Source organism: Myotis myotis, unplaced genomic scaffold (genome assembly GCF_014108235.1).
Source record: "Myotis myotis isolate mMyoMyo1 unplaced genomic scaffold, mMyoMyo1.p scaffold_m19_p_3, whole genome shotgun sequence".
Taxonomy (NCBI): domain Eukaryota; kingdom Metazoa; phylum Chordata; class Mammalia; order Chiroptera; family Vespertilionidae; genus Myotis; species Myotis myotis.
The window spans coordinates 26,516,420-26,542,405 of record NW_023416335.1 but is presented as its reverse complement, the minus strand read 5'-3'; the positions used below and the strand labels follow the sequence as shown (position 1 = coordinate 26,542,405).

At 46.3% G+C, this 25,986-nt stretch overlaps 2 protein-coding genes across 4 annotated transcripts in view; both read right to left on the bottom strand.

The window, feature by feature from the left end:
• LOC118651456 (protein ADP-ribosylarginine hydrolase-like protein 1) overlaps positions 1 to 17,770 on the bottom strand; it is a 40,341-nt gene extending 22,571 nt beyond the window's left edge. For 2 of the 3 annotated variants that reach the window (XM_036300640.1, XM_036300642.1), the window contains exons 1-4: positions 17,367 to 17,770; positions 11,092 to 11,256; positions 5,408 to 5,533; positions 1,064 to 1,204 (exon numbers count right to left, since the gene is read on the bottom strand). In XM_036300640.1, coding sequence (XP_036156533.1) covers positions 1,064 to 1,204; positions 5,408 to 5,533; positions 11,092 to 11,256; positions 17,367 to 17,580 — 646 coding nt within the window. In that variant the 5' untranslated portion in view covers positions 17,581 to 17,770. The remainder of the gene's footprint in view (positions 1 to 1,063; positions 1,205 to 5,407; positions 5,534 to 11,091; positions 11,257 to 17,366) is intronic. The other variant, XM_036300641.1, reaches the window with a different exon arrangement.
• A 2,269-nt stretch (positions 17,771 to 20,039) lies between these two features.
• The window catches only part of DCUN1D2 (defective in cullin neddylation 1 domain containing 2), a 34,166-nt gene continuing 28,219 nt past the window's right edge, over positions 20,040 to 25,986 (bottom strand). Inside the window, 3 exon segments of the mRNA XM_036297496.1 lie at positions 20,040 to 21,983; positions 23,453 to 23,549; positions 24,773 to 24,855. Coding sequence (XP_036153389.1) covers positions 21,904 to 21,983; positions 23,453 to 23,549; positions 24,773 to 24,855 — 260 coding nt within the window. The 3' untranslated portion in view covers positions 20,040 to 21,903.

The window sequence follows — 25,986 nt, the reverse complement described above, 5'->3', positions numbered from 1 at the left end:
TTCTAAAGTTCCCACTCGGCCTTCTAGAATATAGCCCCTGGGGCTTGGAGGGTGGCAGAAAAGTGATTTGTTGGTTCTGTGTTTCAGGGCTTCAGCCTCAGGCTGTTCTGAAAAATCAAGCATCCTGCGCCTACATTCAAATCCTTCAACTCCCTCTCCTCCAGGACAAATTGGATACTTTATTCTGGAAATTTTCTTCCACAGTTTAGAGTGTCAAAGGCCACATGAAGCTGTCTGTGCTCCTCATGCAGCCCATGACCCTCTGTGGCTCAGCCGCCCGAGGAGAAAGCCAGGGGTTGCCTGGTCCTGTGCCCGCTCTCCCTCGGATCCCACGGGGAAAGGGGAGCAAGCCGAGAGGAGCTCAGAGGCCAAAACGCCAGCAGCACCGTGATCCCCTAGGACCTTTGCTGGGCTGGCTGCATTTGGCTGGGTTGACCGTACTCGTGGCCAAAAAGAGTGAAGCATTTAATGACTCAACTGGGACAGATGGAGCTTCCTGGGACTTCATGTCATCAGTGGGCACAGACCTCTGTCTGGCCTTCATGTGAGAGACTTTAAATCCCCTGGGTTAGGCACAGCTGTCCGTTAGGTCCTTGGAGCAGTGTCAGCTAGCATCTCTCATTCCTCTCTGAGACATGGGCTACTTAAGGATAATTTGGAAAATTAAATCTAAGTACAGTAAATTCTCACTTAACATCTTCAAATGCTTCTGTGACTTTAAGAGAAATGATGTATAAGGAAACCAATTTTACCATAGGCTAAGGGATATAAACAAGACTCAAGTTCCTCATCAATGATTTAACAAAATGACATTGAATGAAACACATACTTCAAGGATCTGCTGTAATGCACCCCGTTCTTCCTGGTACCTCTGTGGATCTCCCTGGGCTTCTTTGTGGGATCCACCTGCTCACATGGACCCTACAGAGATGCTCTTGGTGGGGCAAATGGACCTTGACCTCCTTGGGAGCCAGGTCTGTGCAAATTTGCACTGAATGTGACCTGAGACCAAGCTCTAACAGCCTCCTTTCCTATGAGTGGCAGGAAAGGAGGCCAGGCTCACCTGCCAGGTGCCGGATGGTCTTCTTACAATATTCTTCAGCCAGTGGGAGTGTCTTCATCATGTCTCGCCCCCACTGCTCCAGCGGCTTGCCTTGTATGGCGTAAGATGCAAACAGGGCTGTACATAGGGCCCCAAGGAAGCCTGGAGGGCGGAGGGGAGAGAGCAACAATGGCACCTGAGCCATACCCCTGCTCTGGGCTGCTGGATGTGTGTTAACAGAGGCAGGACCATGGGCAGTTGCTTCATGCATTTTGAGCTTTTTGATCTTTTGTTTCCTCTCTGCACAAAAAGGCACAGCACCCATCTTTCAAGGGCTTGTGGGGACAGATGATTCTAATCACAAATGAGTGCTTGCCAGCTCATAGTAATGGCCACACCAAGACTGTGCCCATCAGAGGAAGGGCACTGCCATCTTTTTTTTTTTTAATTGATTTCAGAGAGGGAGAGAGAGAGAGAAACATCAATGATGAGAGAGAATCACTGATAGGCTGCCTCCTGCACGCCCCCCACTGGGGATCGACCCCACAACCTGGGCATATGCCCTTGACTGGAATCGAACCCAGGATCCTTCAGTCTGCAGGCCGATGCTCTATCCACTGAGCAACCCGGCCAGGGCAGGCACTGCCATCTTGCTGAGACACTCTTTGGCCACTCCTTGAGGCATCAGTTAGGGGTCATTTCAAGGGCAGGGGACAAGCATCTCGTTCTCAAGCCCAGGGTTCAATCACTGTCCTGTCCACCTGCCATCACGCCCCCTCCTCTCATGGAGTGTTTCAGCTCGAGTCTGGGAAATGCACACTGTAATAAAAATTCTGACACTTGCAGTCAAAGGTGGTTCAAAAATGGAAAAGGAGCCCTAGCTGGTTAGGCTAAGTGTTAGAGCATTGGCTCAAGGACTGAAAGGTCCTGGGTTCGATTCCGGTCAAGGGCATGTACCTTGGTTGCAGGCTTGATCCCCACCCCGGTCAGGGCCTGGGGTGAGTTCAGGAGGCAACCAATAGATGTTTCTCACATCGATGTTCCTCTCTCTGTCTCTCCCCCTCTCTCCCACTCTCTCTAAAAAAAAAAAAAAAAACCAACAAAAAAAACCCAATGAAAAAAATATCCTCTGGTAAGGATTAACACAAAAAAAATTATAAAGGAGAGTGGACTCAATTGAAAAGGAGAATGCACATCTTAGCGTTAATTGAGTACAATCAACCCTTTAAAACATTTTCAGTCATCATTCTAGAAATACATAAATGACTTAGCTATTAAACATGGAAAACAACGTTTCTTTAATAAGATTGGGTAATATATTAGCCAATGTTTTAGGTGTTTAAATTCTCAACCCAGACCCTTTTTTTTGGATACAATTTTAAATTTAATTTTACTTGAATTTCACAAAACAAAAAGAAAGAGAAGTTGATGGAATTGTTGAATTAATATAAATCTTTTCTCTAGACAAGAGACACTTCCCCTAAAATATTCCTTCAAGATTAAAAAGAAAAAAAAAAAAAGAAAAAAAAGGAACTATGAGAACATTAGAGGTTGAAGTCATTATGATTTTTTCCAAGGACATATTTCCCTTTTTGTTTGTATAGACTGACTTTTGCTGTGAAAGATGAGTTCGTTGGCCCAGCCACACTGGCATGAACATGCGGTTCTGAAAATATTGAGCCCATCTGTACCAGTTAGTAAATATCAGCCACTGACTCCCCAGGGCTCTCCCCTCTCCCATCTGCCCCTTCTCACCGCCAGGACCAACCCCAACCCCCATCTCCCTGGACCCAGAGCTACAGGGGAAAGGGGACTCTGGTCTGTCTCCCAGGAACCTTCCAAGCAGCTTAGTTTCCATCTGTTTTATATAATGGCCTCAGGTAAGGCTTTGTTTGCAGAAAATATTCAGTGTGAAAACCCCTGCTCAAGGTCAGCCCTCAGGCCCTTGAAGTTTGGGGATTTCTGAGAATGAAGGCCTTTCTCCCAAACACACTAGCTCCTTGTGAAGTCAAGTGCACGTCTGCATCCTGGTGTAATTACCTGGCATCCAAATGGGCAACAGACACAGGCCTGTGGGTATGGAGACTGCCCCTGAGCCGGCTCCAAATCGGAGGAGGCAGAAGGTGCTGGAGCCCAGGCTCAAGGGGAGGCGGCAGGAAGGGAGTGGGCTTTGCTCCGTGCCCAGCCCCGGGCCAGGTGCTCATGGTCCGGATCCTCTCCAGTCCTATGAGAGGTGTTTCTTTGCTCCCTTCCCTCCCGCCCTCCTTCCCTTCCGTCCGGATTTACTGAGCACCTGTCTGTGCCAGGGGCTGGGCTACAAAGGCTCAGCTCGCATCCCGAGACCTCACCGCCCTGTGAGAGCATCAGCCAGAAAACGGCTGTGACTGGGGTGGGCGCAGGATGCAGGGGGAGCCCAAGCAACTCAGGGAAGGTGCTCCAGTGGAGTTAAAGCCGAGCTGGGATTTGAAGGACGAGGAAGGGCATCCCAGTGGAGGGAACTGCATGTGCGAAGGCAGGGAGGCAGGAAACAGCCTGCCTGGTCTGGGAACTGTGGGAGAGCGAAGGAGCTCAGGTCAGGAAATCTGCTGGGTGAGGTTGGGGCCCCAGAACCCACTACCTGGACCCTCTGTCTCCTTGACCTCCTTTGCTCCCGGCTGCCTGGCTAGGAAGAGGCCCTCATCCACCTGCACAAAAGGAGGCTTTGAAGCTGCAGAGAGGGAGTGAAGAAGGGGGGGCCAGCTGGTGTGTATTTTGGGGTTGCTTCTCAGAAATTTCCTCCTCCTCCTCCTCCTCCTCTTCCTCCTCGTCTGACACCATGGCAATCAAGGGGCCGCTGGGGGAGCCACCTGTGAGTAGGACTGACTTGAGGGGGAGGTGGGCTGGGGGTAGGGGCCTCAGTTTTGCCATCTAGAATATGGGCACGACAACCCAGTTGCTGGCTCCTGCAACCCAGGTGCTCCAAGAAGCAGAGGCCCAGGCTGGACTCCTTAGGGGGAAGGCCTGGGAGGTAAGGGTGGGGCTGGGAAGTACCCTGCCTCATCCTGCAGCTGGGGACTCAGCAGGGCAGCGAGGAGTCCCTGAGCCACGTAGCCTGCACTTCCCACCAAGCAGCCTGCCCGCTGTGCCCGCTGTGCCCACTGCACTGTCACTGCCGAGGAGCCCCTAGGGGAGTGGGAGACAGGGCTGAGGCACAGACACAGGGAGGAATCTCCCTGTGAGCCCTGCAGCGAGAGGTCTAGGGGGTCTCCCCTGCCGGGGCACAGGGCTCTGCTGTCCCCAGAACTGGTCAAAGCCCCAAATGGAGGGGTCTATTTCCTGGGGCTGCTGCTCCCATGACTCCAGACTGGCCTAAACAAACAGGAACCTGTGCTCTCCCCGTCTGGGGCCAGAATCTGAAACCGGGGTGTCTGGGGCTGTGCTCCCTCCCAGGGCTCCAGGGGAGTCCTTCCTGCCTCTTCAATCATTCCAGATGTTGCCAACTGGCTGAATTATATGCCTTTCCGTGTAAACTTTAAAGATCTAAGAAACTTATCTGTAGAAGTTATGGCTTAGCCTGTCACTGTCTTTGCTGAACTCATTGGCATGTTTTGCCACATCCACTTAACAGGGGTTACATTGCCCACTGCAGTTCACACCCACAAAAGAGTACTTTCCAGAAAGACATGGGATCACCCCTGAAGGTGACCTTGCGAAAGGACAACAGTCACCAGAGAGCAGCTGGCAGCCTCAGGACTTCTGGGTGGGGCTGGGGCACACCCCCTGCATTGCCATGATTAAGGGCTGGTCACAGGTACAAGAGTCTCAAGTCATTCTTTTTTTTAACATCAGGAGCTGATTGCTTTCTAAGTCACATCTCAGTCAGGCTCTGGGGCTGCCCCACCTGCCCTCCCTCTGTGTGATGGACATGTGGTGGGGATCCCAGCACGCAGCTGGCCCCGCTGTGCACACCGTGCCGTGAGGGTGCGTGGGGGATGAAGTGAGTAGAATAATAACCCTCCTATCACCATAATCATCCCTGTTGCGGGTGAGGACACAGAGGCGCAGGTCATTAAGTGACTCAGTGCAGCTCACATAGCCAGTGCGCCTTGGACCAGGGGCAGGTCGTGGCAGCCAAGGACGCCGGCTCTCTGGGCTGGCTTCTGTCTTGACAGCATAACACAAACGCTAGCTCTCATGGTGTCCACCCAGATCTCAGGTTTCAGCTCTTTTAGGTTGAAAACAGAATTTAAGCAGAACTGTAGATGTACAAACCCAAGTCTGTCAACAAACAGCAAACCAAATAGTGGATGTGACCACATAAGATTCCAGTCTAATCCACCGGACTGAGAATGGCACAGCAGGCGCCTGTGCTGACGCCAGTGGTACCTGTGGGGTGGTTGTGCGTCATCCTGCCGCACTCGATGCTGACTTCGATCAGGGTCTCCAGCCGCTCAGGCTTCCAGTACCGCATGCCGATGCACATCGCTTTGGTGGCAGCTCCAAACCCCGAACCTACATGGACCATGAAATACCTCATTTTAGACCTTTGCTCCAATAATTCCACTTCAGGCAATCTGGTTTTCACTAATAATCTTAAAAAATGTATAAAAATTGATGTAATAACATGTTTATCATAGTGTCATTTGGATGAGTGAAAAATAGACACAGCATCCAAATGCCTGACAAAGAAGAGATTGAATAAATTGCAAAGCATCCATGTGTGGAATGTTATTTAGTCATTAAATAACTCATTCTATGCTTCTACTGGGGACAATGTAGAAGACAGAATTGTGTACACAGTGTGCTTTCAATCATATATATTTTCTCTTTTTAAAAACAACTTCATGAGTTATAACTGACACATAATCAACTGCATGTATTTGAAGTATGCAAGTTGATGATTTTTGACATATCATATACCCATGAAATCAGCTCCTAAAGATAGTGAACATATCCACCACCTCAAAAAGTTTTCCCTGTCCCTCCTGCCATCCCCACCAACCACTGATCTGGCACTACAAATTAGTTTGCATTTTCTATAAATTTATATAAACAAGATCATACAGAACACACTTTTTTTTCCCTGACTTCTTCCACTCAGCATAACTACTTTGAGATACACCACTGATGAGTATCAATAGCTGACTCCCTTTTGTTGCTGAATAGTACTCCACTGTATGGATGTACCACAACTGAATTATCCATTTACCTGCTGATGAACATTTGGGTCATTTCTGGTTTGAGGCTATTACAAATAAGATGCTAAGAACATTCATAACCAAATCTTTGTGTGGACATATGCTTTACCTCAGAGTGGAACATGTAGCTCACATGGCAGATGAATGTTTAACTTTTTAGAAACTGACAAACAGGTTTCCAAAGTGGATGTACCATTCTACATCCCATCAGTAGCTCCTCCACGTCTTTGACCTCATTTGCTATGGTCAATCTTTTTAACTTCAGCCATTCTCTTAGGTATGCCATAGTATCTCATTGTGGTTTTAATTTGCATTTTTGTAATGACTAAGGATGTTGAGTATGTTTTCATCCACTTATTTGCTATCCATATCTCTTCTTTGGTGAAGTGTTCATTTAAATAGTTCTCCCACTTTTGTATTGGATTGCTTGTTTTCTTGTTATTTTTAAGAGTTCTTTATACACTCTGGATTGAAATCTTTTATCAGATATATGCTTTGCAAATATTTCCTCCCAAAATGTGGCTTGTCTTTTCATTCTTTTTTAAATTTTTTTTTTATTGATTTCAGAGAGGAAAGGAGGAGAGAGAGATAGAAGTATCAATGATCAGAGAGAATCATTGATTGGCTGCCTCCTGCACGCCCCCTACTGGGGATGAGTACACAACCCAGGCATGTGCCTTGACTAGGAACTGAACCAAAACCTCCTGGTTCATAGGTTGACGCTCAACCACTGAGCCATGTCAGCTGAGCAGCCCCTTCTTTCCCGCCCCCTCCCCCTCCCCCTCCCTTCCCCCTCCCCCTCCCCCTCCCCTCCCCTCCCCCTCCCCCTCCCCTCCCCTCCTCCTCCCCTCCCCCTCCCCTTCCCCTCCCCCTCCCCCTCTCCCTCCCCCTCCTCCCTCCCTCCTCCTCTTCTTCTTCTTCTTCTTCTTCTTCTTCTTCTTCTTCTTCTTCCATATTAGGCTTTTATTATACAGAATTTGCTGTTGCAAGAAGATCTAGTACTTACAATGATTACTTAAAATTGTGTTGTAAATATTGATAAAACATTTGTTAACCTCAGTTTTATTTTATTCATGTTTCCAGGTGGACAGAACATAGAGTTAGGCACATTTATTAAAGTTGTATGCAGCCCTAACCAGTTTGGCTCAGTGGATAGAGCGTCGACCTGCAGACTCAAGGGTCCCAGGTTTGATTCCGGTCAAGGGCATGTACCTTGGTTGCAGGCACATCCCCAGTAGGGAGTGTGCAGGAGGCAGCTGATCGATGCTTCTCTCTCATCGATGTTTCTAACTCTCTATTCCACTCCCTTTCTCTTTGTAAAAAATCAATAAAATATATATATATATTTTTAAAAAGCTTTAAAATTTTTTTTTAAAAGTTGTATGCAGCTGGGTATTTGCTGGTTCTCCATTTTCAGGTTTAGTTTAAAACTGAATTTCTTTTCATTTTATCGCAGAAACAAGTGTGATATAGAAGCCTTTCATTCTTTTAACAGACTCTTCTGGGGAGCAGAAGAATGGATTTGGGAAGTATTGTCTTCTTCAATTTCAATTTCCTGGAAGAGTTGTGTACAATTAGTACTATTTCCTTTTTAGCTGCTTGGTAGAATTCCTCAGTGAGGCTGTCTGGATCTGGAGCTTTCTTTGTAATGTCTTTCACAGATATAATGTAATTTAGGTGATTGTTTACTCGAGTGCCATTTGGTAGTTTGTATCTTTAAAGGAATTTGTCCATTTCATCTAGTTTATTAAATTTATCAGCATAAACATAGTCATAGTATTTCTTTTCCTCCTTTCAGTGAAAGGTGAAAGATCCATACGATCTGAAGAGAAACCTTTTTCCCCTTTTATTTCTGTGGAAACTGTAGTGATGTCGCTTCTTCCATTGTTGATACTGGTCATTTGTGTCTTCTTCTTTTTGCCTGATCATCGGCCTAGAGGATTATCACTTTTTTATCTTAAAAAATCAGCTTTTGTGGAGTTTCTCTGTTGTTTGTCTATATTTTCTTGGTCATAGATTTTCACCCTGATCTTCATTGTCTCCTTTCTTCTGTTTTCTGTGGGTTTAATTTGCTCTTCTTTTTTAGTTCCTTAAGGTGAAAATGGAAGTCATTGGTTTGAGACCTTAAAATTAAAATCTCTGCCTATAATTGTGGCTTTATCTATTTCTCCCTACAGTTCTATTAGTTTTTGCTTTGTATATTTTGAAGGTTTGTTATTAGATACACAAGTATTTATGTTGGTTACGTCTTCCTGACAAATGGATGCATCTGTCATGATGAAATCCCCCCAGCCCCTGCACAATATTTTTGCTACAAAACTTACTTTATGCACTATTAATAGAATCACTCCAGCTTTCCTTTGATTAATATTACATGGTATATCCTTTTTCATCTAACCTATGTGTGTCTTTATATTTAAAGTGCATGTTTTATAAGCATAATATAGTTGGGACTCAATTCTTTATTCCCTCTGAATCACTGCCTTTTATTTGGGGTCTTTAGAACACTTATATTTGATGTGATTAGTGATATGGTTAGGTTTAAGTCTATCATCTTGTTATTTATTTTCTATTTGTCCGATCTGTTATTTGTACCCCTTTCTCTCTTTTTCTGCATTTTTTGTATTGAATATTATTGACGATTCCCTTACCAATCCCAGTTAAAGATGACCACTGTGTGGAGGATGGTAAAGACCATAACAGTGCCACCACTATAGGGAGAAGCCTACGGACCTACTCCTACTGTGCCGTCAACGGGTTCAGAGTCACCAAAGAGGACTCAACACATGGGCCTGGGTTGGAACAGAAAGGAGAAGACACACAGCAAGGCCCAAATTGGTAGCACGCTCTGTCTCCCAGGGCTGGTGGGTCCCTCCTGAAGCAAGGCAGGGCAGCGGACTGCATGTACCCTCATGCTGCAGGTAAAACCTCATTCTCTGCCCACAAGGCTGATGTGCTGGTGAGGCAGGTTATGTGCCATATGATGCTCACGCCTAAGCAGTACAGGCCGTTCACTGCGAACCCAAACAGGGAAAGACTTCTCTTATTAAGGAAAAGAATTTTGAGTCGAGTGAAAGCTCTTCACCTGGTCTCCAGGTCAGGGGTACTGACTGGGCAAGCCGAGGGACGGCAGGGCCTCACAATTTCTGCTTCCCCATTTCACCTCTTTTGTTGGCTTACTAGTTATTATTTTGTTATTTTGGTGGTTGCTTTGGGCTCATAATCTAGATCAGCGGTCGCCAACCGATGGTCCATGGACCACTGGTGGTCCGTGAGGTCCGAAAGGTTGGCGACCGCTGGTGTAGATTTTTAACGTAGAACAGTCTGCCTTTGCGTGATTTTGTATCATTTCATGCCTCCTATTAGAACCTTACGCTGCGCACTCCATCTCTTTACTCCCTGCCTTTGTGCTGTTGCGCCATACGTTTGCTTATACATAATTTATAAACCTTGCAGTACATTGCTATCACTTGCTAAAGTCCATTCTCTTTTAAATACATTTAAATAACAAGTTAAAACATCTTACTGTTTACCCATGTGGTGAGCGTTTCCATCAGTCCCATGCCTTTGTGTGGATCCCTGTGCCCATTTGCTGTTCCTTTCCTTCTGCCTGAGTGACTTCCATTAGCATCTGCCAGCGTGACTGCTGGTGATGCCTCTTCAGCTTTTATTCACCCGAAAAGGGCCATGAGGGCTTGGGTCTGAAAGATAGTTTTTCTGGGTGTAGGATTCTAGGTTGAAGTTGTTTCTTTTCACACCTTAGTGATGTTGCTTGGCTAGCTCCTCTCTTACGTTGCTGCTGCTGTCCTCACCTTGACTATACACAGGACGTGCGTTGGTCTCTTTGGCATCAGTTTTGAGCAATTTGACCACTATACGCCTTGTTGCAGTTTTCTTCGTGTCCTTTTGTATTTGCTTGGAATTTATTGAGTTTCTTGGATCTGTGAGTTTACGGTTTCATCAAATTTGGAAATATTTGGTCCCTATTTCTTCAAATCATTTTCATTTGTTCCCCTTCTCTCTGCAGAGGATTCCAGCTTCAGGTATGCTAGGCTGCCGAAGTTGTGCCATGGCTCACTAGGTGTCCTTTTCTTATTTTCGGATTCTTTTTTCTCTGTCTGTCCCATTTTGGATAGTTTCCTCAAACTCACTCATCTTTTCTTCTGAAATGTCTAAACTGTTCATCTCGACCAATGTGTTTTTAAATTCAGACATTGTAGTGTTTTTCTCTAGAAGTGTAATTTAGGTCTTTTATTATACCTCCTTGTTTCTACCTAACTTTTTGAAAGTATAGAATACATACTATTTTATATCCTTGTCTGATAAGTCTAACGCCTGTGAGGTGTCATCAAGTTTAATGTACTGATTTTTCTCTTTTTAATTGGCTTTACTTGATTGGATGCCATCCTTCAATGTAAACCCAGAGGGGCAGGTCCCACCTTCAGTATAAACCCAGAGGGGCAGGTCCAGAACCCCAGGAGCCCAGGCCCTGGAGGCAGAGACTGTGGCTACCTAAATACATCCCCCATAAACACATGAAGTCTTTGCAGAGACAGACATTTATGCAGGTGGTGTATGTTTCCCTTGATATTTTAGCAAAAAAATTTTACAAACAACGGGAAACCAGTGGAAAATATTTCTTAAAATAAACCAGGGATGGGTGGCAAAACTGCCGGGGAAACTGGCGTCCTCTAAATAGACGCCCATGCTGCAAGCTGGCTCCCCAGGCGGCACGCTGCCCTACAAATCCTGGCAAATCCCTCCCAACCCGCACAAAGCGGCCAGGCGGCCGGCTAGTGGGCAGACAGATGGCCAGGGCCCGGGGCGGTTCTCTAGATGCGGCTTTAGAGGCGGAAGCAAGCCTTCCCTCACCCTTCTCGTTGAAAGGCGTGTGCCAGGCAAGGAGATAGTTATCCGGCTTCAGCTGCGAGCAGCCGTCAATGGTAGCGGGATCTGCTCGATGTTCTGGAAGCTTCTCGAGCACTTCCACGTAGTGCTTCACCATCTCCCGGTACAGGTCGTCCAGGCACCAGTAGTCTGGGGGAGGAAGGGGAAGGCAGGGTCAGAGAGAGTGGGAGACAAGTCTGCCAGGTAAACCCCAACACAGCAGTGACAACAGAAGGGCAGCGAGTCGGTGGAAGAGGAGGAAGATTTTAGTGACCCTCTCACACCACCCGGGCTACCCAGAGAAACTGGACATGCAGACAAATAATTCGCTTTAGAGTTCACCCAGATTTCAGACATCCTAGTCTGTGGTTGTATTTATTACTTCAGTTACACACAGGAATCTAGAAAAATCCAAGATGCTCATACGCTAACAGCTCTGTCCATGTGAGGACAAGCTAGACCGACATCTGCCTGTACCTTGGGGTTTCAAGGACCCACGTCTAACGCACCGGGAGCGAGTCTCTCCCATCTTCAATTCCCTCCTTCTCACACCCATGAAGCAGCCAGTGCTCCCCAGGCATTGTCCCAAACTGCACCCCACTGCGTGAAGGTGTCCTGGGGACAAGAGTGGCCTCAGACCCGAAGATCACAGGGCAGGAGGACAGAGGGGCCAACGCACACAGACCACCCGCCATCTGCCCCGCAGGACACCTTCAGTGATTCCATGTAGTCCTCCCAGGACCCTGCCAGGCTCCTATTGGTCACACCTGTGGCCAGTGGACCGCATGCGGCCCAGCCAATATAACAGTATGTAGGAAACATTTTAATAAAAATTTTGTAATTAATTCTGTATTAATTTTTGTAATATCCTGTTACACATAATTATTCATTATGAACGACAACGTTTGCTAATGACTGATTACTATAATCATGTTGCATTCATTTCCCTTACGCACCTTATGTACAGGTGCACCATTTCTCTCCACTGATACTAGCAGCAAATATTTTAGCAGCTGATTGCCACATCATTAGTCCTGGACTGATTTGTTTGGTGTGCGCAACAGGAAATATTTCACTTTCGGAGAACACGAAAAATACGTTTATTTGTGTTACGCTTATTAATTTGTGCAGTTATTCAGTGTCTAGTAAGTTAATGTTCTATTATTTTATGTTAACTAGAAGCCTGGTGCACGAAATTCCTGCGGGGGGGCAGGGGTGGTCCCTCAGCCCGGCCTGCACCCTCTCCAATCTGGGACATTCCTCTTGCAATCCGGGACTGCTGGCTCCTAACTGCTCACTTGCCTGCCTGCCTGATCACCCCTAACTGCCCTCCCCTGCTGGCCAGATCGCCCCTAACCACCTCTGCCTCAGCCCCTACCACTGTGACTTTGTCAGAAGGAGGACCAGACAACCAGAAGATGTCCGATCTATCTGGTCTAATTAGCATATTACCCTTTTATTAGTATAGATGATTACTCACTTATTTCAACCCTTTGTATTCAGCATGTCTCTATTGAAATAAACCTACGTTTCTATGAAAATTGAAGCTTTTGTTTTTTTTTGTGGCCCACATAAACTTAAACCTTGTTTATTTGGCCCATGTTAGCCTTTGAGTTTGACATGCTTGGGTCACTCTGTTCTTTTTCCAGATAAGGCACAGGGAGGTTATGTGACTTGCCCAAGACCAGGGCTGGTAAATGGGTTTCAATTGCAAAGCCTGAGCATTCCTGCCACTAAATTAATCCACAGCCCAGTGGGTTGGTCACATGGGAGAGCAGGCCCTGTGGGTTTGTGGAGGGGCTGCCATGCCAGGCAGGGCAGGCAGGTATGGGGCGCCCCTGCCCATGCATCTTTTAGAGCCCCCACAACTTTACCTGTGCTAAAACTGTGTTTCAGGCAATGTGGGCTGCCATCAGGAGCCAGCTACTGCCCCTCCTCTCTTTGGGGGTGGATTTCCCATCTCTGGTGGCTGGTGCGTGGCAGGGGGGTGGGGGTGGGGCGGCGGCAGGAGGGAGACCACCTCTCAACCTTCCTGGGCTCAGAGCAGGCAGTGAAGTGTCGTTGGCATGAAAACCCACGGCCCTTCCCCGGGTCCAACCAGATCTTCGTCAGGCCCCCTCAGAGCCAGGGGCCCAGCTCAGAGGGCGAGCAAGATCAGAAGTGCACTTGGCAAAAACAAAGCACTCCCTGGCCCAGGACGAAGCCTCAGGCCTGGCAGTGGCCATGGCAGGTGGCACCCCGTACCCTAGAGGTGTGACCCTTTGGAGAAAGAGTGGCTCTGAGTCCTTGGTTGCCATTCTCCAATCTCTTAACAGCAAGGGGAGTCCCAGGAGGCCCAGCCCACAGCTCCGATACTTGGCATTGCCCAGTCTTGAGTAGGGGACAGAGAAGATGTGGCCAGACCTTGGTTGGGGAGGAATGAGTTCTGCCGGTCACAACGCCACTAGAATAAAATTAATCCCTGGCTGGAGGTGCGAGCCACTGGAGCCAGCACTATCAGTTACAGACAGTGTTCGTAATTAACTCAATCCTGGATTAGCTCAGTCCAGCGTTAATAAGCCTGGCCCTCCCAGAGTCCCCCAAAATAATTCCTTTTATTCTGGAATACTTTTTAAAGGAAAAATAGTCCCTAAAAACAAAATGGCAAGTAAAAGCCTTGGGCTGGTTTCAGGCTAGAATTTAAAGTAGAAACAGATTTTTTTTCAAAGCTGCAGAGCCTCAGACTCTCTCCCCTGAGTTTCTCCACTTTGTGAAAACATGGATCCTCAACTCATTTCTTCTCTCTCTTGCCCGCCCAGTCTCCTAAAAGACAAACCAGCTTATAACGTCACCCGTAAGCCTCCCACCTGATCTCACAATAAAGACAAGTCACAATGCCAATATCAGGTTCCTTTGAAAGAAAAATGTCCACTTTTCAAAATGCGGTACTCAGGGAGACGTTGGTGGAGGAAGAGGAATCCGGAGCTGAGCCTGGACAGGCCTCATCTGCTCTGACTTGGGTCAGGCCCCATGTTCCCCTGCGGGCCATGGACCCACAGGTGGCACTTGCTGCTGTCCCCAGTGGGCTAATGTCCCCCCCCCCCCCCCCATTCTTCCTGCACCAACAGTGACAGGGCTCCTTGGCTTGGCCACGACCGTTGGAGCTGCTGACCCTCAGACGCATAAGACATTGTAAAAATACCAACAGTAATTAATTGCCATGAGTCACCTTCCCATATAACCCAAGCCGTCCCATTTAATCCTCACATAACCTATGACGAAGGTATTGCCGTCCGGAAGTAAGGCTCAGAGAGGGGAAGCGGGTTTCTGACCAGTGAGTGGTAGAGAGCTGGGAGTGTCATGCTCCAGAGCCCCCCGTCCTTGGGTGACGGGCCCACAAGGGAGCCTTTGGTAAACGCGTGTCGAGTGAGCTGTTTGCTCATAAGCTGTGCATCCTGGGTTGCCTTCCTACCTTGTGGAGTATCAGCTACTTCCTATATCTGGTCAGTGTCTGCTTTCATTTAACACTGACCCTTGTAGAGACACACCCAAAAGGAGGACATCACACAGGCTGCACCTGACCTGCCTCATCCTGTTGACTCTATAGAGAGCAGTGGCTCCCCAGACCACACCGCTACATGGCTTATGGGCTTAAGGCACTTATTAGCGAAACTTAAGTCTGCCAAGACGCAGTTCCACTTTGTGAAAGTCTGCCTCTCTTCGGAAAACATGCTGAAAAGCCACTGCTCATTGGGGTCCTTGAAATATTTGCATGTCCAGTAACCTTGGGTGGTCGGGACAGTGCTTATCAAGAACTTAGGCGTTGGAGCAGGTTGCTTGGGTTCCAATCCCTGGCCTGACGCTCACTCGAATGTGTAGCACTGTGTCAGCTATTTAACCTGTCTATCGGGTCCCTCGCCTGTAAAACTGTAATAATAGCCCAGCTGGTGTGCTCAGTGGTTGAGCATCGACCTATAAACCAGGAGGGCATGGTTCGATTCCTGGTCAGGGCATATGTGTGGGGCGTGTAGGAGGCAGCTGATCGATGTTTCTCTCTCATCATTGAAGTTTCTCTCTCTCACTCCTTCTCCCTTCCTCTCTGAAATCAATAAAAAAATTTTTTTTTACCAAGGCAAGAGTTCCTTCTTTTTTACCACAGCATAGTATTACATTGTGTAGATGTACCACAGTTTTCTAATCTTGCCTTTTGCAACAGCATGGATGGAACTGGAGAGCATTATGCTAAGTGAAATAAGCCAGTCAGAGAAAGATAAATACCACATGATCTCACTCATTTGTGGATTATAGAGAACAACATAGACTGATGAACAGGGACAGATCCAAAGACAGAGAAACAGTGATCAGACTATCAATCCCCAGAGGGAAAGTAGGGGAAAGAGGGGGTAAGGGGAAGAGATCAACCAAAGGACTTGTATGCGTGCATATAAGCCTAACCAATGGACACGGACAACAGGGGGATGAGAGCATGAGTGGCGGGGGGAGAGGATGGGGATTAATGGGGGGATAAGGACACATTTGTAATACCTTAACTAATAAAGAATTAAAAAAAAATAAAAACGGATTTCTCAGTATCAGAAAAAAAAATTTTTTTAAATGAGCTGTTTGAAAACTCAATGTAAATGAAATTTCAACTTGGATTTCAACTGAAAAAAATATGTTTGCTTGGGTTTTTGGAGGAGAACAATTCAAGGCAGCAGACTTCTCGCATTTTGTCTCATGACCCCCCAGCCAGAGGGTGCTGCCATGTATAGCAACTCCCCACTTCCCACGCCTGGTGGCTGCGATCACATAGAGTGAACTCATCTTCCTCCTTAAAAGCAATGTCCCAAACACTCACAATCCTCTTCAATGCATACATTTCACGTGGAGGGCAAATTAGGTCCTATTTCTGCCAACAGGACTTGACCCCATCTAACCTCAGAGAGCAGGTTATGGTCAGAGGTGCCCCAATCTGTGCCAGGTACTGTACAGGACAGAGACACGTTGTGGATCCTGCCACGCACAAAACCTTACTGAAGCGCTCATGGAGATGAGGGCAAACACCATGAGGGCAAGCATGAGAGGACGCGTGGACTGTGGACTGCGCGCATACAGCATCCGTCAGGCACGAATGAAGGAAGCAAAGTGTAAGCGTATGGACCGGCTGCGTGCACCTGAAACAAGCCATGCTTTTGTTTTGAAAGCCATGCTCTCCATGCCTGGGGGTGGGCATGGCTGCTGGAATGCTACTGAGCACTGTTAAACACCAAGCCCATGGGACCTTCCTGAAAACAGGCAGGCAACATTTGGATGCCACAGCCGTGTAGACTCAGAAAGACACCTCACCATTTTCAACACGCGGTGACACTTTATCATATCTATGGTGCTTTAGCTCTGCCCCTAGCTATTTAGGAACCGGTCACAAAGTAGATGGCATTCTTGTGCGATGACCACAGAACTAAATCGAGCGTGCTCACAGCAGCCCCATGGAGTGGTGAGGTGAGCTCATAAGTGAGATTTCATTGACTTAACAGTCACTCTCAGGCTTTAATTTTGCAGCGACATACTAATAACACAGGGTTTCAAAGAGCAAATCATGTGTAGAAAAATAGTGCTACATATTTATACGTTTATCTGAAATTCATATAAAAACATGTTGATCCTAAACCAACCTGTTTAAAGAATATTTCAATCAACTTTGTTTCCCCATTCCCCAAATTCAACCAATTTTATAGCATTTTCTTAGGACATACTTATATATAAGCAACAATCCAAGCTAAGTCATATTTTGGTAGCTGGCATTTCAACCCTATTTCAGTGGAATTTAGAAGTAGTCCCCAAACAATATTACCTTCATTTGTCCAAGTTTCAAAACTGGCATGTTACTTTATATTCTTTTGAAATAAATCCAGAAGAAAGCTTAATATCTGCAGTGAAAAGTTGAGCCCTCACCAGGAACAGCCCCAAAGTCAGATTTAATTGAATTTAATTCCAGAGACAGAGCTCAGCTTAGTAAACACTTTACAAATGAAAGTATTTAAGACACCGACTCTGCAGATAAGCAGAGTGAAAGAATATTGCCATCCAAAAAGACTGCATGAGAAACATGAGCTGTGGCACGTCCGATTTGCGGAGGGACGCTGGTGTATGTTAAATGGCCACTTTAGCAGTGGCACTGGGTGACACCATAGCTGAATCGCCACAGCGCCTTCAAAGCCCCAGTGCTTACCACAAGAGCTCGGGTTCACCGGACACACTGAGGGGCAGGGGCCGAGCCTTACCTGTGGTGAGGGCCCTGGCCGTCGCCAGGTGCATGATGGTGTTGTCACTCACAGGCCACTTCTCTGGTGAGAGCACCAGGTGGTCCAGCCCCCCGAGTTTTTGCAGGTCCTCCTGGATCTTTGTGCCTGAAGCACTGTTCTCCTTGCGGGCGTTTCTGTAACCGAGAGCGTCCCCAACACTGCCCAGCAGCATCGCAGCCTGAAATTTCTCCATTGCGGAGCAGCTCCTCTGTCCGCCCAGCTGCTGAGCACGTCCAGCCTCTGTTGCTTCGCGGCAGCAGCAGCCCTCAGTCCACCCCGCTGACCTCCGTTCTGGTCATTGTGTCACTGTCAAGAGCCTACTCAAATGGCCAAGCACTGCTTTCCTGTCTGCAGGTGGCACCAATGAGAAAACCTTCCTGGACCCCGCAGCTCACAGCGCCTTCTGAAGAGCCACGTGGAAGTGTCAGCTTCCTTCAGCGTCTGGACAGACACAAGCTCTTCCACAGAGGAGCCTGCGGCTTTCCCAGAGCATCTAGGCAGCGTCCAGGGCAACTCCCGACGCTCTCCCAAACGCAATGGCTTTCCAGTGTGAGTCTTTGCACAGCATCCTTGGAGAAATGCACTCATTTCTAAATGCTTTAAAGTGTAATTTACACACCGGGAAATTCTCTCATGTCCCGAGCACAGTCTGATGAGCTTGTGCAAAGGGACACTGCTGTGCGTCACATCACAGACCTGTTTTAGAACACTTCTGTCACCCCCAAGTCCCTGTTGCCCATCTGCTCCGTTCCCCCCATCACACCCCCAGGCAACCACTTTCCTGCTTTCTGTCTCTATAGTTTTGCTTTTTCCAGAATTTTTAAGAGTTATGCATATGTAGCCTTTTGTGTCTGGTTTCTTTTACTTAGCATGATGGTGAGATTCATCCATCATGGTTCCATTTTGGGGAAAACTTTTTGTATTATAAAACGTGTTTCTGATAGAACACCGAAAAAATGCAGAGGGTAAAGAACAAAGCATACCTGGCCCCAGGGGGAAAGATTACGAAGTGTTCTCACAATTCAATGTTCAACAAAAGGCTCCAAATACCCAGGCTTCAGGTGGCAATGCATGTGAGCACAGAGCAGAGCTTTGGCGTGGCATCTGTGATGGTGCCATCCATCAGCACCGGGTGCTTAAATAAACACTCTGTCCGTTCACAAGAACATTCAAAGAGATGAAGAGGCTGGCGGGGAGAGGAGGGGGGGGAGGTAGATGGGATGTCTAAACCAGGTATCTTGAGTTGAAACAAGGCGTTAGGAAGCAGTCATCTCACTGTCCCAGGCCCTCGAGTGACTGCCCCCACTGGGACCGTGCTTCCCCCTTGTCCGCAGGACCTGGGTGCACATCATGCCAGAAGGGGGAGGGCATCACACCTGGGCTTCAGAAACACATCTGCTAAAAATGGAATTTCTTTCAATAATAAGAGGATGCTAGGATGCACTTAAATGAACACATAGCACTGTAACGGCCCTTGTTAAAAATGAGGTTCTGGAACATGATTCCAGCTAGCACAGTTCTGAGAGATCCTGAAGCAAATAGTCCTTTAAAAGCCAGGACTTCACCTGTTTGGCTCAGTGAATAGAGCGTCAGCCTGCGGACTGAAGGGTCCCAGGTTCGATTCTGGTCGAGGGCATGTGCCTTGGCTGCAGGCACATCCCCAGTGGGGGGTGTGCAGGAGGCAGCTGATTGACGTTTCTCTCTCATCGATGTTTCTAACTCTATCCCTCCCCCTTCCTCGCTGTAAAAAATCAATAAAATATATTTTAACAACAACAACAAAAAGCCAGTACAGACAACCTTGGATTTCTGGGTATGCAGATTCCTTATCCACCAGGACCAGACAGACGACAGCAGTCCTTTTTTAGACAACTCCCACTGTAGGTAGAACAGCACCATTGGGCAGGCACATGTATCGTGGAGGGCAGAGGTATAGTCTAGGGTGAGATTCACTTGCTAATTCTGAGGCAGTGGAAACCTTTATTGCAGATGCCAGAAGCAACTCCATACTATGTGGCCTGTGTCAGCAAACAGGAAGAGGTGAGATGAGTTCACTGAGGGGTTCGTGCAACGTTTACTGAGCCCTGACTGTGTGGATGCAGCAACTAACGGAAAAAACCGGCTCTGCCTCCAAGGAGCCTGAAGTCCGCGATAGGCACATGACGCTTAAACTTTTACTGAGTTAAAATAACACAATGGCCTGCATCGTGCCACCAGGACAAAAAAAGAGACGACATCTATTCCAAAAATTCTTGGCAGGCACTGTATGAAGGCATTCATTATACTTATTAAACCTATTGTGCTTGGTTAATTTGTGTCTTTTCAATATATCTATAGCTTGCATTTCAGTGTATCCTGGTTATATAATTCCTATCAACTCAAGGGCTGTGTATTATGAGATCTGTAATTTTCCACATGAAAACCATATTAAGTGCCACGATGTGACACTTAAAAAAACCTAAATGACTGCAGCTGCCAATGTTGGGACATGACCACTTAACTAGGGTGGCAGGCTGGGCACAGGGGGGAATGTCCCTGTCCCTGGGCTATGGAGGTGGCTTTCCTGTAGGTGGCCACTCATGACTGATGAAGAGGCTGACATCTAGTGGTGAGTACTGGAATAACCGAGGGTAGAATTAAAAGTACACCACACCAGAGAAAATAATTTATTTTAATGTTTCCAAAGTCCTTAGCAGTTTTGTGGCATGCATGACTTAAATGTATATCATAGGAGAAAAAGAAACCCACAGTTTTTTGAAGACCCTTAGTCCCATTACTAATGTTTTGATATCTACTGAGCCCATAGAACATTTTTTCCTCATGTAACTTTAAACCTTAAGAATAAGTCTCTGAGCAGAACACTTACATGTCAAGAATGCATGAAGCCTGAAGGATGCTTTATATTTGCTGAGGTTTTTATTAAAGCTAGCTTTCATAATATAAAATAAATGCTCTCTTAGAATCACAGACTTACAGATAGAGCTGGCCTTGCTTTTCCTTTTATAGACATGGAAGTGGCAGCCTGGGAGAGGTGAAGTGACTTGCCTGGGCCCTGCACCTAGTCATGGGCCGGTGACCCCAGCTTAGCCTGTGGTCTCCAGGCCTCAGCCCCCTTTCCAATCCTCCACTGCCTGCTGCCCTCTTTGAAAGACTTCTATTCAAAAGTATAAATAGTTCACATAGAGTAAGTATACGCAAACCTTGTGTTGCACATGGGCACTTCCTAAAACACAGTGAATCACACTTTTGGAAGTCAAATCAAAATGACACATTTTAGGCACACTTTCTGTTTACAGGAAATCTGAGTGAATTTCCTGTGCGGAAATAACCCCAATTCACTTGTCTCCTAAACCAGGCTGCGGGCAGGGCAGCGGGCACACGCGTGGCAGGAAGATCTTCTCAAATATGAGGTAGGGTCCACACCGTGATTTTTCAAACCTGCACACAGAACCCCCACATATCCCTGTGCCGCGGGATGGTTCTCTTTGACAAGGCAAACACCAGGAAAAGTGGCGGGCAACGTGAGGCAAAGACAGACTGCAGCTCACAAATGAGATGAAGGTTTCTGGCTTGGTTTTTGGGTTTTTTGGACAATAAAGTGTATGTTAGCTCCCAAATGTGTACAACCATATGAAGGGCTGGAGAGTGGACATTATGGAGATTACAGATATGTGAAAGGAACCGACTCACTTGATTTTTAAATCTATAATTCATCATTCATAAAAGAAATATTCTTCATGGAAAACGTCCTTTAAAGTGTAATAAAATACATTTTTTTTAAAAAAACATAGTTTACGAAACTTCTTAGGAAGTTCAAATGACATTATTAGAAGTAAAATAGACCTGCTGACTTGCAAGCTGTTTAAAATAAAACTTCCTGGAATTATCACATACATGTGCCATTGCTTTGGAAACTAATGGCTATTAAAAACTATAAAATGATTTTCAGATGAACATCTAGAGAAAATTAAAACAAAAATAGATCTGATAAATCTAGATATTCGATAATTCAAAAAATATAAATCTTGAATTCCTGGCACCAAGTTTAAAAAAATGTTAGAATCCACAAGATCATTTCCTTCTGGGCACACACTTTAGCTTTGACTATATAAAAATATAACATCCTACCAAGGACATAAGTACTTTTTTTAAGTGTAATTACAATATAATTCAGCGGAGTGTGGTAACTGCTGGTGTTCACCTGAAATCATGAATTATCAGCATGCTCTGCAGTCCTGCTAACAGGCTCTAGGTGCTTTTTCATAAATATAAAAATCATGCAGAAATCTCCTAAAGCAGCAGCGATGCGATCCGTCTGCGGACATTCCACAGCAGCTCTTTCCTGAGGGTCTCCTACGGAGTCCAGGCTCAGCCACCGTTCCTTCAGGCAGAGTGAGATGCTCGTTCCAGTTCCACGGCTTCTGAAATCAGTGACATATGTGCACAGAAACTGACCAAAATGTCTCCTTGCAGGTGGCAGTTCATCTTACAATCCTAATCCATGTTCATTTTCTGCCTAGAAAGGGCTGTGTTTGCCACCTGTGACCACGGGCCGTGCATATTCTACGAAATCATCTATAAGAACAGGCCATGCTCCTAAAAACAAACAGATTTTTAAAAAATTTACATTTAGAGCAATATTTTTATTCAAAGCACTGTTTTCATAATCTAACACTTACAGTTCAAAACCTCAAATGATTTTTAGTTTTCACAGCTTGTGCTTCACTTAACTGCTGAAGTCACCCACTTCTCTGCTTTAGCTGGACCAGGGCCGGCAGATACTGGTGTGCTTGTGTGGCCATGGCCCTTGCTAACGATGGTAGCACACAGGGCTATCTGGCCCGGTGTTCCCACTGCAGCCTCACGGTTCTCAGCCTCTGCACCAGGCAGTCAGGACCAGGTGAGAAATGCAGCTGCTTCCCTCCACCAGGGATGCTGCATTCTTCCTGAGCCAGTACCTCACCCAATCCAAGTGGCCCCCTAAACGCCCAGGATATTCGGACACCACCCAGTGGCCAGCCACATACTGACTACTTTACATTTTGGCTCCTTTCTATGTAGACGTGCCCTATCTCACCCACCAGCAAAGGCTCCTGAAAGCTGGGCTTCTGTCTGAAGTCAACTACTCACCCACTGACGAGCTGCCTACTTTGCTAGGGAAGGAGTGGAGCTGAGGACAGAGACACAGACACTTGCCCTGGCAGCTACCACCAGGGTGGGGAGGAGGCTGTCCCAGAGCACATCACCTCCTCACTGGGCACCGAGGAAGCAGCCAGTGGGTGGGGTGCGGAGAGAGAGCATTCCCTTCCAAATGCAGCACATGCAGAGGCATTCACATGTTCCCAACAGAGTGCCCTGAAACACTGGGGCAGGGGCTGCTAGGTGTGAAGTTATGTTCATGTAGGGAAATGTAAGTGGACTCATCAAATAGCTCAAACAGCCTAACGACCTGAGGCCCCAAATGGGATTACGTCCCTGGAGCACATTTTCCAAACACCTGTCTGGTTCTAAATTCTGCCAGGGGCTCTTTGCACGCCCATATTTTAAATGGTTTAATTTAGAGAGTTGTCTTCGTGATTAAATAAACATGAAATCCTGTTTTTCTTTTGTGTGATTTATAAGATATAATGAAGTGGATACTATTATTTTCATCATCACCTCCATTTCAGCAATGGGGGAAAGCCAGGAGTCAACTGGGTCGTCTGACCCCAGTGTCTGTGTCACCATCACTGTCCTCTATTCTCGGGTTTACCTGACCCACTGTCTGTGTCACCATCACTGTCCTCTATTCTCAGGTTTGTCTGACCCACTGTCTGTGTCACCATCACTGTCCTCTATTCTCGGGTTTGTCTGACCCACTGTCTGTGTCACCATCACTGTCCTCTATTCTCAGGTTTACCTGACCCCAGTGTCTGTGTCACCATTACTGTCCTCTATTCTCGGGTTTGTCTGACCCCAGCGTCTGTGTTGCCATCACCGTCCTGTGCTCTAGGGCAGGAGAAGTTAACATACATATCAGCATTTTTGGCAATCACCCAAAGTGCTACAACTTCAACTTCTCGTACCTTCTTCGTCATAGTTAGACATGTCATCTGCAATCATATTTCCAAAATCCAGCAGTAGATTCCAAGTGTCCCTTGGGATTGACCTTTTGTGATGTTCCTAATATGTAAGAGAAGAAAACCACCAGATTTAAGACAGACGTAACTCTCAGGTATGCTAGTGATCTCAGTACATAATTGGGTGAGGAGTAAATAGCATAAGAAAACTGTGTTTGAAATGTATCCAGCCTACTGCATGTAAATCTCGATTGAGTCGTTCTTGTTCTCCTCAGAGTAAGTTGTATTCTATGCATTTATACTCTGAGTTTTTACCTACTCTCCTGCTTACGGACACTGGCTGTTCCCAGTGTTGCTGTTAAAAAGATGTGAGAGCCGCTAGGCCGGTGTTGCTCAGTGGTTAAGTGTCGACCTATGAACCAGGAGGTCACGGTTTGATTCCTGGTCAGGGCACACGCCTGGGTTGTGGGCCCAATCCCCAGTGTGGGGTGTGCAGAAGGCAGCTGATCAAAGATTATCTCTCATCATTGATGTTTCTCTCTCCCCCTTCCTCTCCTAAATCAGTAAAAACATACAAAAAGCTATTTTTTAAAAATATGAGTGCAGGTTCTCAGGGGAATGTCTGCAACTGAGGTTACTGGTCACAAAACAAGAAAATGTGACCTGTTGTTATTAAGTTGAACGTAGGCATTATCATGCTACTCCAAGGAGGGTCTTGAAATTCAACTGTTCTCAGTGGAGGGGCTTGTCCTCAGCCAGGTCAGGGCTCCTCTCACATCACAGATGGAGCCGATAAGGAAGATCTGGGCACATCTAGTATCACAATTGTCTGTTTTGGAGTCTGGATGTGTCCTTGTATTCCACACACTCAAACAGCCCAAAGCTACACCAGCTTCCCTTGTGTCACACTGAAAGGAGCCCTCTCACTAAGAGGCCCAGATGACTGGAATGCCGGCCTCCAGCATAGACGGGCTCTCTCCTAAAGGGGCCAGCTATGCCCTCCTTCCCTGCTAGGCATCATAAAATACATCTTAAAATGGAACCAGACTATGACCCCACACAGTGGCAGAGTTCCCCTGGACGATACAATCCGGCATCTGAAACGCCAGCCCAGAAGGAGCAGCCCGGCCTGAAACTCGGGGGCTGCCGCACTCTACAGGTGGCAGAACTATGTGGCAGCCTGTCAGCGACCTGGGGATCCAGGCACAGGGCTCTGGTTTCACAAGGCCCACATGCAATACTCTGGTGAGATAAAACGCACAGCCGCACCACCTGCTGACCCCACTGCACACTGGCTCACACGGCAAGAAGCAGGAGGGCACTTACCAATAAAAAGGTGTTCCACAGGTCTAAAAACTTAAACCTTCCAGATAATACTAAATTCCAATATGCAACAGCCATTTCTAAATCTGTCAAGAAGAGAGAAAGAGCAGTTAGTAAATCCCAATTTCTTCTTCTATTGCACAAAAACAATCACTTCTTAGCACACTGATATTCACTTAAGAAGAGTAGTCTTACCCAAGAGTAATACAAGGCTTAATCCTTACAGAAGTGTTCTTTCTAAAAAATATATTTTTATTGATATCAGAGAAGGAGAGAGAGATATAAACATCAATGATGAGAGTGAATCATCGATCGGTTGCCTCCTGCATGCCCCCTACTAGGGATTGAGCCCTCAACTCGGGCATCTGCCCCAACCGGGAATTGAACATTGATCTCCTGGTTCATAGGTCAATGATCAACCACTGAGCCACGCCACCTGGGACAAAAATATTCTTGAAATTACGGTCAATCTAATTTATAATCTAATTTTGTAACTCTAGGCAGATATCTTAACAAAAAGAATCTGCATTTTATGTTATTTGAACATGTAAATAATTACCCCCTAATTAATAATTTTTGGAGACTCGTTTTCCTATGCATCAGGCTTTCTTTAACCCTTTGAGTGCCAACCAATATCCTAGGAACTATGCTAAAATTGCCAAGGCATTTTTGCTGATTTTACAGCAGTTTAGGAAAAAAATTATGAATCGCAAGTAAATGAAGTTACATATTCAAAGACTTAAGGAAACCTTTACTACATTTGTTTTCATCTGTGACATATATTGTTTGCTGATTGTATTATGAAATACTAGTAGAAAAAAAATTTTGAACAAAACATATAATGTTAAAATAGAGGGACACCCTTCTCCAATATCTTCCACAAAATCATCATCTTCACAGCAAGAATTGACATATTTAGTAATATCATCATCACTAATAAAAGCAGACTTAGAACTGGGCGCCATTTCGAAGCTTTAGGGCTACAAAATCTGAGTAAACTTCATAAAATCGTAGTACCTGTAAAAAATTAGGCAGATAAATGCCAGTGGTCAATTTTAGAACTACTACAAACATTCGGCATCATAAGTAATCTGCACTTAGGTGCCATCTGTCAATAAAGAGTGAACTACTAGCATCTAACAGTGACACTGCAGGAGGAGCGCGATAGCGCTCCTGGCACTTTTGGTGAAAGACAGGAGGAGCTCGATTGCGCTCCC